General features: G+C 51.6%; 2 protein-coding genes across 16 annotated transcripts in view; one reads left to right on the top strand and one right to left on the bottom strand.

The window, feature by feature from the left end:
* Positions 1-322: 322 nt before the first annotated feature.
* On the bottom strand, positions 323-6,551 carry Nthl1 (nth like DNA glycosylase 1). 5 transcript variants are annotated; one of them, XM_055604872.1, is made up of 6 exons: positions 6,393-6,551; positions 5,139-5,377; positions 4,305-4,475; positions 3,367-3,526; positions 637-742; positions 323-558 (listed from the first exon to the last, which is right to left on the bottom strand). In XM_055604872.1, the coding sequence occupies exons 1-6, from the start codon at positions 6,493-6,495 to the stop codon at positions 435-437; spliced, it is 903 nt and encodes a 300-aa protein (XP_055460847.1). In that variant the 5' UTR covers positions 6,496-6,551; the 3' UTR covers positions 323-434. The 5 variants fall into 5 exon arrangements, with proteins under 5 accessions (XP_055460847.1, XP_055460848.1, XP_055460851.1 ...); XM_055604873.1 differs by having other exon boundaries at positions 5,139-5,374; XM_055604876.1 differs by having other exon boundaries at positions 6,484-6,549.
* A 70-nt stretch (positions 6,552-6,621) lies between these two features.
* Positions 6,622-10,867, top strand: part of Tsc2 (TSC complex subunit 2) — a 34,966-nt gene continuing 30,720 nt past the window's right edge. For 9 of the 11 annotated variants that reach the window (XM_055604756.1, XM_055604761.1, XM_055604758.1 and 6 more), the window contains exons 1-4: positions 6,628-6,698; positions 7,183-7,348; positions 9,030-9,116; positions 10,478-10,588. In XM_055604756.1, the coding sequence (XP_055460731.1) occupies positions 7,211-7,348; positions 9,030-9,116; positions 10,478-10,588 (336 nt within the window). In that variant the 5' untranslated portion in view covers positions 6,628-6,698; positions 7,183-7,210. Of the gene's footprint in view, positions 6,699-7,182; positions 7,349-9,029; positions 9,117-10,477; positions 10,589-10,867 lie in introns of those variants that run through there. The other 2 variants (XM_055604751.1, XM_055604759.1) reach the window with 2 other exon arrangements.

Below are 10,867 nucleotides of genomic sequence, written 5' to 3'. Positions count from 1 at the left end.
CTAACATGAGGGTGGGTTCCTGGCACAGACTGAGCACAAGTTCAGAAGCCAGAGGTCCCAGAGAAGTGCTGGGACTGCAGGACAGAGTGTGAGAGTTCACAGGGATACTTCCCCCACGGGCTTCCCAGCAGCTGGCTGCAGCTGGCTCTGTTTCCTCTCCTGGGTTTATGCTCCCCTCCCATCTCTCCCTCCCTCCCTTCCCAGGATACACTGTGTCCCCACACAGTCTCCCAGGCAACCTTGCCCCTGACCTGCGTATGCAGTGCTGCATTCACATATACGCTTCTCGACCTGATCTTAAACCAACTGGGCTAGAAGTCAATTGTGAATAAATCCCCAGCTTTATTATACACCCTGCAAACAACCCCCAAATCTTACTACCCCTCCCCATAAAGGCACTTAAGAGACACTGGCCAGAGGAAGCCCTATGACCCTTAGAAGTCCTGGGCAGCAGGGCACAGGGCCTGGTTGAGGCAGGTCTGGCAGCGAGGATGGACAGGGAGACAGGTTTGTTGGCCGAAGCCTACCAGCAGCCCATTGATTTCACTCCACAGCGCCCTGTGAGGGTAAGGGGTAAGTCAATGTGTAAGAGAGCAGGGCGGGTCTCTCCCCCAGGCTCACCCAGCCACTCTGTACCTGGGCAGCCACTCCTCCAAGGCTGTGCGTGTCTCCTCTGGGGACTTGGTCACCTTCTTGGTCCATCTCAGTCTGTTGGCTATTCTGTGCACATGAGTGTCCACTGCTGCTTGGAGACAGGGCAGGGTCAACTAGGGCACTCTGCCAGCCGTACTGTGTCCCTATCCTTATCCCCAGTTCCAAGCAAGTGTGGCTAGGAGACAGCCCAAGATCTTTCCCACCTGGGCTTCTAAACAAGATGGGAACCATGGAGCCTGAGAGAAGGTACATCATCTGCGTGGCTGAGCCCTCAATCTGGGGTGCAGGCAGCCTATTTGGTTTGTTTGCTTGATTGTTTATTTGTTTGAGATAGGGTCTTTTTTCACGGCCCTGATTATCCTAGACTTCACTATGTAGACCTGGCTTGCCTCAAATGCCTCCTGAGTGCTGGCATTAAAGGCTTGCAGGTGGCTCTCTGAGCCTGAAGCCAGCCTGTTCCAGGACAACCAGGGCTATACAGAAAAAAACCTGCCTCAAAAGACAAAGCAATCAAAGTGTGAGGCAAGTGTGATGATTCCTATCTATAACTCCAGCACTTGAAAGGTTGATGTAAGATTGCTCTGAGTTCAAGGCTAGCTTGGCCTATGTCTTAAAAAAAAAAAAAAAAAGAAAGAAAAATTCAACTCTCTATCCTGGGAAAAACAAACAAAACAAACCCCAAAGTGTTTGGTGTTTGTGTCTTGGTCTGCAGCCTTCCCAAGAATGAGGCCTGGATGGGGGGAGGGAGGGGGTTGATGCTCTGCTTCCTCTGCCCTGTCCACCTGGGTCCTAAGGCCCCTCTCAGCTCATCCACTGGCTGTGAGCACTGGGCTGGGTGGCAGCAGCTTGGCCCAGTGGGCTAGCCTGAGGTCACTGTTGCAGAGCTGGCTGGCATCCGCTACTCCAGCTTTTGGGAATAGAGTGGATAACAGGGTCAGTCTGGCTACAGCTGTGCTCCACCTGGGTTTCAATTCCTGTTCCCATTAGCTGCCATTGCAAGGATTCAACCTCCTACCTTCACTGGGGCCTCCTGCCAAGCCACCTGGTCAACTGCAGTGTCTGCCTTGCCTTTCCCAAGGTTTGCAAACAGCTAGCTAGTCCCCATGCCAGCCTCTTGACTCACTAATTGCCTGGGAAAAGACTGGGAGTTCAGGCTGAGGGGTCACATCATGGCAGCCTTAGCCAGGGCCACATGTAGGAGCCTCCTGTGCTGGGCAGACAGGCTTCCTATGCATCTGTGCTGTTAAGGAGAGCAATTACTTCACTGGCTGTGAACTCAAGTTCAGAGAGACCAAGTGTGTGCCCTAAGGTCACCCAGCTGCAAGGGTCAGGACTCCTTAGTCCCAGCTTTTCAGTTGAGAGGACCTTTTTTTCCCAGCAGGCAGCCCCGGGTCTCACCGCAGGTAGGCAGGCCTACACAGAGAAGCGGGTGGTGTTGAGACATTGTCCCGTCCACTGGAAGCACTGGACACCTGTGTCCCTGTGGGGGCCCTTCCCCCATGGAGCTTGCCAACCACGGCACTCCCTTCTCTCGGGACACAGGCAGCTGAGGACAGTGTCTAGATAAGCTCAAGTGTCAACTAAGAGGCTGCTGGCGGCTTTGGGAGCTAAGGAGTGGAGACTGAGCTGGGGAGGCCTCACCCACTTCCTACCTGGCCAGGCTCTGCCAAGGCTTGCTCTCCTCCAGTCTCAACAGGTGGTTACCAGCTCCCAGTCAAAGCCCTGGGCCCCTCGCTGCCCTCTAACCACTGTTGGTCAGTGCAACGGTGTTACCAGCTTACAGATCTCTAAAGGAACCCCTCCACCAGGCACACTCAGAAGCCAGCGTTTGGGGGCCCAAAGAGAGGTCAGGGCTAAATCTCATCCTTGCCCAGGAAATAGGTCCTCAACCTAGCTATTACAGTGGTGCTTCAAATGCTAAAAGATGATACCCAGAGAAAGGATTCCAGAAATCACCCTCCTTCCCCAATCCCACAAGACCACCCTCCTTCTCCACCGCCACCTCAGCCTCTGCCTTCCTTAATTTGTTCCACCCATTCTAGAGCTTCCTGCTTTGTTACTCAGCTTTACCGCTTCTATTCTTTCTGCCTGGGACACACTTCTACCTCTTGGTCTGGCTAACTCACCAAAAGCCCTAAACTGAAACATGACCTCAGAAGGACTTCCTGGAGTTAGGCACAGGGGAGCATGACTAATCCCAGTACTTAAGAAGCTTAGGTGCACACCTCTGATACTAGCCCTCGGGAGGCAGAGGCAGGTGGCCCTCTGTGACTTTGAGACCAGCCTGATCTACAAAGTGAGTTCCAGGACAGCTAGGGCTACACAGAGAAACCTTGTCTCAAAACCAAAAAACAAACAACAAACAAATAATTTGGCGTTCCCCCCCCCAAAAACAACAACAACAACAACAACCAACAAACTCAAACCCAAAAGGCCTGGGTCAGGCTCCACAGGGCTGTCACAGTCCGCACCTGTTAGCTTCCTACCCACAGGTGAAGCACTCCTCATGACTCTGCAGCATGTGGAGGTCACCTGGCTGCAAGGTCCCTCCCAGAGATCAGCAAGCAGGAGGGACCAACAGTGCCAGCCTGCTCAACACTGAGAATACCCTTCTGATACTCTGGCTTGAGTCACAAAAGTGCTTGGGGAACCCTAACAGAAGCAAGCAAGCCCAGAGTTGACTTCTCCCTCCTTGTGGCACAAACTACTCACCTATGCCTGATACGGTCCCCCAGGCCACAGCCATGGCCAAGTGTGCCATCTTGGGCCCAACACCTGGCAAGGCTACCAGCTCCGCCACTGAAGCAGGGATGTCCCCTTCGTAGCGCTGCTGCAGGATGGTGGTTGTCTGCTTGATGAACTTTACCTTGTTCTGAAAGATGGTGTGGATCAGCCTTGGGGTGAGGCCTAGCCTAGTCTGGAAGGTCCCCAGGTTCTCAGAGTTGCCCATCACCTGCCTATGGCTCATACAGATGTAACCACGTGTCCTACCTCTCCAGGAGGTGAGGAGCCAAAGGCAGCAAAGAAGCTGGAAGGAGGCCCTGGCAGTGTACCTCCAATGTGGCGCCTCCCTCTCATGTGGGCCAGGGCCATGTGTGTGGGAACCAGCTTGGGTCCCCTGTCTCAGCATTCCCTTCAGGGGCTGAGCAGTCCCTAGGACCTAGACTTAGTAGCACCTGGACCTTCAGGAAGGAAGGCTGGAGCCTGGGGCTCCCTCAAGCAACTGCCAGACCAGCTGGGTGGTTCCCATCCTGTGCCTGAGTGGAGAGGGCTATTTAAAACCAATCTGATAGACTGTGGTGGCCCACGCAGTGCCAAGGGGAAGCGGCTCCACCCGCAGAGCCACTTTCAACAGATCCACCCACCACCCAGGGTTCTGTGGAGTGGAGGAGCGCCTCTTTGGAGTGACACACCCTAGGGAGCCTAAGAGGGGAAGGGAAGAGAGGGGAGGGCATGCAGCTGGGTGGGAGGGGAGAAGAATGAAGGGCTGTAAACAGGAAAATCTCAAGAGCTTTTGGGACAGGGCTCCAGCCCCATGGTATAGGCTCCTGGTAGGTCGGAAGCATGAAAGGCTTCTGTAGCAGAGATGCCTGCCCCTCACCCCCAGACCAGCGCCCCGTCTTGGCCCTATTGCCAAGGGTAAGGCTTACCCTCCAGAAGCCCACAGGGTAGATAAGCCTGCCCAGCATGTCATCATCCATCTGCAGGATACTTTCCACAGTCAAACCCCGGGCCCGTAGGCGCTGCATGGCACCTGCTGTAACCTGGTCTTTGGTCTGGCTGGAGAGCATCAGCGACAAGAGTACCTGGTACCTCCGCACCTGCTTGTACAATGACAGGGGCCAGGATGATGACCGGTCTTAGTCAAGTCACTTACCCATCTTTACTTGTTATTGTGGACCTCTTACTCATCAGGAAGAGCAGGGTCTGACTTGTCACAACTAACATGGACTAATGATCTGCTGATGTCTACCAATTATCTGCTTCTACAGAGTACTGCGAAGCTCCAATGACTTGCTTGGAATCACACCTAGAACAGGGTGGATATTAGACAATCACTGGCTACTACTGTTACAGTGACTGCTTGGTCTATGACAACACTGCTCATTTGCTAGACCACCAGGCCCACAGACAAGAAGTACTCAGGTCATCCAGTATCAGAAGGTGGTTAGAGCTTAGGTTAGTCTAAGGAACTCTCCTCCTCTCACATTACTGAAATGCTCCCAAATGCCATCACTATGCATGAGGCCTCAGGTCACAGGCACTCCCCTGACATGCACAGTGAGCTCGATGAATGACAGACGATGCATGCTGTCCGGTGCGCTAAGGCAGTAGGAGCACATCCTCTTGTATGCAGCCTGTCGGGGATGGTGTCAGCTGAGAGAGCTGGCAGGTCTTGCTCTGTAAAGAAAGCAAGAAAGCGAGCATCTCTTGCTTCCATGGAAGAACAAGGAATCCCCTGAGCGGGTGGAGGCTTTGCCTACCTTTGGTGGGGCACTGGCATCGTAGCAGTGCTCAGCACCCAGCTGGTCCACAGGTGCGTCCTTCTTGCTTCTCATGATGCGAATGTTGGCCAGCTGCTGCTGCCAATTCTGGGGCTCCCAAACTGGTACTTTGAGGGCCTCATTGGCCTCACCTTTCTCACCATTAGAAGCCTCATAGGCCACATGCACCTTCTGTGTCTTCCGTGGATGTCTCACAGGCCTGCGGCTTTTCCTTCCTTCTGCAAAAAGTGCCATTCAGCCTTTGGAGGGTAGGGTGAGGGGGCTGCTTACCTGACAATTCACTCCCCCCTCATTTATTTGTGCAACTGTCCATTATCTACCATGCGGTTTGTAGAAGTGTTCTGCCCTTGTCACAACAGTACATGGTGGTCTGACAACGTGCCTGTTAGCACACCAAGACACTAGGGATAGCCTCTAGGAGGATGTAACCTTTCCCCTTGTCTCTTGAGCTGCACGCAAGAGAACCTTTTAACACTCGAATTGGACTGTGCCACTCCTTTTTCAGAAATTAACACTCAAGATGAGCTCCAAACTCTCTTAACGTCAAAGCATTTGCTGCCCTAACAGTATCAACACTAGTCTTGTCTTCTTTCCCTGGCACGTGGTTCTTGCCAAGCCTCAGCCTGGGTCTCAGTGGGTCTCCATGACTGAACGGATTCTGGGACCATTGATGCCTACGCACGCTCCTGCTCTAGCCACTTACCTTCAAGTTCCAGCTGGAGACGTGCAGGTGCTTTGATAATTGTTCCCTGCGTACCACTACTTGGCACATAGTAGGTCAGTAATGGCTACAGGACAAATACAACGAGTGCCATGCCCTTTCCTGTTTTCTCTCTGGGCCTGTTTTCTTTCAGAACCACCGTCCGGCTTGGGGAGAAGACTTTTGGCTGGGTGTGTTCTTGGCATACAGCCTGGTCGTACAAGAGGGAGGCAGCTCTGAGGACAGGCTGCTGTGTCCCACAGTCAGCCTGAAACAAGTAAATGCCCCCAAGCTAGGCTGGTGGACTGAAACTTTTCGCTGGCGACAAGGGTGGATGTACGGGCACATCCAGAACCCCTACAGATCCCAGCTCCACGGAAAAAGCTAGAGTGGGGGCACGCGAGACTCTAAGCGTTTGTGGACGACTGCCTACTATGCGGCGCCTAGAGTTTAGGTCAGATCCTGCGGCTCCCGGGCTGGAGCCAGTTCCTCATCTCGCCCATCCATCCAAACTCCTCCGGGCGCAGCGCTACCTGCGGCAGCCTCTCGCGGGGCGAGCTCCTCCCCACACCCTTCTGACGCGATCCTGGACGCGCGGCTCCGACTGCGAGTCAGCATCCGTACCCCAGAGTTCATGCCGGGGGCAGTAAATTACGCATTCCCTTGGCCCCGCGGTCCCGCCACTTGCTCGCCGCGCACGCGGAACTACAAGTCCCAGGGAGCTCAACGCAGCTCTCGCCCCCGGAAGTACAGGTTGATCTTCCGGCAGCTGCCCTGGGCTGGGGGTGTGCGCCCTTTCCTGGGTGCAAGAAGTCCTGCGCGCGGAAGGCGCGCGCGGGGTGAGTAGCCCGTGAGGCTCCGAATGCTGGTGCAGGTCGGGGTGATAGTATGGTCGCGTTGCGATGGGCTGAAGGGGAGCTTGCCCCTCTGTATCCAGGCCCCGGCTACGCCCACCGCTGACAAGTTCCCAGTGCTCCAAGCCCTGCTTTGCGGGTGTGAGCGGGCCTCTGCTTCTGTTGTCCTCAGAGAAAGCTCCTCCTTCATACAGGAGAAAACTAATGGCAATCATCGTGGCTGTGTGCACCCCACAGCGGTAGTCTAAGGGTAGATTAAAGGCTGGATTAGGCCTCTACCTCCAGGGTTGATTTGTGGCAGAGTCCCGCCTGCATGGGTTGAGTTGCCCCAGGGGCAGTAGGGAGGACAGGTTATTGCCTCTTCTAGACCTAGGATCCTGGCAACCGCGTCAAGCGCAGGAAAACAGAGAGCCTTTCCTCGGGTGTATCAAATAATGTTTATTGTTGTTGGTTTTTTTTTTTTGCACAGAGCAGATCTCTAGTACTGCCTGCCCAGCATGGCCAAACCAGCAAGCAAAGATTCAGGCTTGAAGGAGAAGTTTAAGATACTGTTGGGATTGGGGACATCAAGGCCAAATCCCAGGTGTGCAGAAGGCAAACAGACGGAGTTTATCATCACAGCAGAAATCTTGAGAGTGAGTGAGCAGCCTCTGTCTTGGCGAGCCCAGCACGAAGTGCAAGGAAGGCTGGGTTTGTCACTGGTTCTGGGGGTGACGGCTTGCTGGTGACCAGCTGCACAGGGCTGCTGTCTCCGGTCCTGTGGAGACATGCATACATGTCCTTCCTCAAGATCTTGGTGACCTGCTTTAGCACACTTGCTTTAGGTGATCCATGAAAGCGTATTTTGTTTACTGTCATGATGGACATTCTGTTTTCTCTCAGCACTTGGGAAGGAGAGGTAGGCGGATCTCTCTGAGTTCAAGGCCAGCCTGGTCTACAAAGAGTCCAGCACAGCCAAGGCTACACAGAGAAACCCTGTCTCGAAAAAACAAACCAAACCAAAAAAAGAGCTATAACCTATGTTTGTCCACCTATTTGATTTTTATTTTATGTCTGTGGGTGTCTTACTTGCGTGTACATTTTGCCCATAAATAATTGTTGAACTTTTGTACTTGAAACTCTGATACAAACCAAATGCTCATCATTTGATTAAGGTTGTAACTATGGTACATCTGTATTCTGCGGGGTATGATTTATCAGGAGAAAGCATCCAGTAGTGAGGTATGCCCCAACTTGAAGGATCATAGAAAGCATGCGAAGTGAAGGAAGCTGGTCATAGATGGCCTCATGGTTCATGAGTCCAGTGTATCCAGTGTATGAAATATCCAGAACAAGCAAGTTGGAGCTGGAAGGAACTGTATGTGGTTTCTTTTTAGTGTGATAAACATTCTTGAAATAGTGGAGGTGATTGTGAGCCTTGTGATAATCCTAAAGTTTGCAGTTTAAATTTAGTGCAGTAGCCAGGCTGGTGGTGGTTCATGCCCATAACCCCAGCATTTGGGTGTCTAAAGCAGGAAGATCACCTTGAGCTCAGAGTCTGGGCATGAGTTCCAGGCTAGCTAGGGTCACATAAAAGGATAAATAAATAAATAAAATGAATAAATAAATAAAATAGTTATAATGGTATATTTTATGTTATGTAAGTTTTATCTAACAAAACTTCAGTTAGGGGAATAAAGTTGCCCTTGTAGTCCAAGAGCTGGAGCAGTAAGCTCTTCCATGAATTCTGATGATTATAGCTAGTCAGGTTTGGTGGTGCATGCTTTTGATCCTGACACTTTGAAGGCAGAGGCAGATCTTTGTGGGTTTGAAGCCAGACTTGTCTACACAGTGAGTTTCGGGCCACTTAGGGCTACATACTCAACAAAAAAAAAGCAAAAAGTTCTATGGTTGGATAAGGTGGCTTCTCCTTGTAGTCCCAGTACATGTGAGGTTGAGGCAGGACAATTATATATTTGAGCCTGGCCTTGGGCTATAATGTGAGTTCAAGGACAGCCTGGGATTCATAGCAAAACCTCATCTCAGGGAAAACACATCAGCCTAGGGGGCTGGTGCATGCCTTTAATCCCAGCACTCAGGAGGTAAAGGCAGGTGGATCTCTGTGAGGCCAGTCTGGTATCCAGCAAGTTCCAGGACAGCTAAGGCTATGCAGAGAAACCCAGTCTGAAAACAGAACAAAACAAAAACCAAAAGAAAGGGGGAAAAAAAACCCACATTGGTTTATAGATAAAATGTAGAACAACTTACAGGTGGTTTGTGACTGGCAGTTAAGGAGACCTCTTAAGCATGCCCCTTTTCCTTTTTTATTTTCTCTAGGAACTTAGCGGTGAATGTGGCCTCAACAATCGCATCCGAATGATAGGGCAGATCTGTGATGTGGCAAAAACTAAGAAACTTGAAGAGGTAGGTTTGCCTCAGTTACACTGCTGGAGTTTTGCATGCCAGTTCCAGGTTGTTTGAATCCTTCAATTTGCTGTTTACTCTTTTGAGCTTTTCTCCTCTCCTCTCCTCCTCTCCTCTCCTCTCCTCGCCCCTCCCCTCCCCTCCCCTCCCCTCTCCTCTCCCCTCCCCTCCTCTTCTCTCCCTTCCCCTTTTCAGAATTGTTATATAGTCCTAGCCAGCCTAGCATTTATTATATAGTTCAGGCTGACCTTGAACTTGATATGGTCTTCTTTCCTCGGCTTCTTCAGTATAGTATGGGATTACAGGTGTATGTCAGACGCCTAGCTTTGTAATGATTCAATTTTTACCATTTTAGAGAAATTTAGCTTTCATCTTAGTGATGTGGAAGCTTCTAGAAATGCCCTGTGTGCAATCCTAAGAGACTTGTCTTGGTGGCAGCAAAAGGAATGGGCTTCCCCTGAATTCCAAAAAGGGTTATGGATATGCGTGTCTGCTTATCCTCTTTTTGGTAGTCACTGGGGGTGGAGATTGAGACAGGGACTCACTGTGTAGCCCTCGCTCACTATGTAGACCAGGCTGGCCTCAAACTCAAAGAGTCACCTGCCTCTGTCTCCACAGTGCTGGGATAAAAGGCTTGGGCCACCACTATCTGGGTTCAGAGTGAATTCTTAACATTTCGTAGGGGTTGACTCCTGCAGGAACACTTTGGAGTAAGGTTTCTGGGGCAGGTGCATGTGTAGGGCTCATCTGCTGCAGATTCTGAGCAACTCGATGCTCTGAACCTGAAGAGATCTACTAGGGATTTCCCTGGCAGTCTTGGGGAAGCCAGAATTGCCTCCCTGTCCTGTCTGTTCTCCCTTTCCTCGACTGTGACCTGGGGCCCATTAAAGAAACTTGGCCAGATATCAGTTGTCCCAACACTCAGGAGGCAGAGATAGACAGAGCTCTGTGAGTTTGAGGCCAGCCTCATCTACAAAGTGAATTTCAGGACAGCCAAAGCTATCCTGAGACAGAGAAACCCTGTCTCAGAAAAAAAAAGTTACATTTAATCCCAGCACTTGGGAGGCAGAGGCAGGTGGATCTTTGACTTCGAGGCCAGCCTGAGCTACACAGAGAAACTCTTTCTCAGAAAACCAGGAGACAGAGAGAGGTGGGGGAGGGAGGGAGAGAAAGACAGAGAGAGAGACTTGGGTTTGAAATGGTCCGAACGTCTGTTGTCACCGTGAACATCAGGAAGTACTCAAAATAAAGGCTCTCATAGAGCTAGTGTTAAGTCGAAAGACCCTATTCTGTTCTTTGATCGAGGAGCTCAGGTTTTTGGCGATCACACCCTTATCACTGTCTGCTCTTTGTTATGGCAGCATGCAGTGGAAGCACTTTGGAAGGCTGTCGCAGACTTGCTGCAGCCAGAGCGGCCACCGGAGGCCCGACATGCAGTTCTTGCCTTGTTGAAGGCCATTGTGCAGGGACAGGTAAGGGCAGAGCTGGATGACTATGGGGTGAATGCAGGCCATCACTGTTTGCATTCCTGTCTTTGGTGGTCTGTTAGGGGCAGGGTCTAGTGGATAACAGGCTCTGGAGCCTAACTGGGTGTGAGAACGTCCTGGTATACAGCTCATGTCTGGTGATCTTGGCCAGTCACTGCAGCTCCCTGAGAATAGAGAATGACAGCTGTATCTTCTTCTGGGGATGGCACAAGTAGTTTGTACATGTTGTCTAGAGTATGGCCATTGTGAGCTTGCTCTTATGAG

Source organism: Psammomys obesus, unplaced genomic scaffold, assembly GCF_907164565.1.
Source record: "Psammomys obesus unplaced genomic scaffold, mPsaObe1.curated_primary_1811, whole genome shotgun sequence".
NCBI lineage: Eukaryota > Metazoa > Chordata > Mammalia > Rodentia > Muridae > Psammomys > Psammomys obesus.
This window is presented reverse-complemented; position numbering and strand designations above follow the sequence as displayed.

What these genes read in the sequence shown, in the direction of transcription:
- Nthl1 (XM_055604872.1), bottom strand. Translation starts at nt 6,495, where the DNA reads ATGAACTCTGGGGTACGGATGCTGACTCGCAGTCGGAGCCGCGCGTCC. An exon ending in CCCGCGAGAGGCTGCCGCAG is followed by an intron (nt 5,378 to 6,392) that starts GTAGCGCTGCGC and finishes CACTTTTTGCAG; the next exon opens with AAGGAAGGAAAAGCCGCAGG. An exon ending in ACCCTGTGGGCTTCTGGAGG is followed by an intron (nt 3,527 to 4,304) that starts GTAAGCCTTACC and finishes ACCATCTTTCAG; the next exon opens with AACAAGGTAAAGTTCATCAA.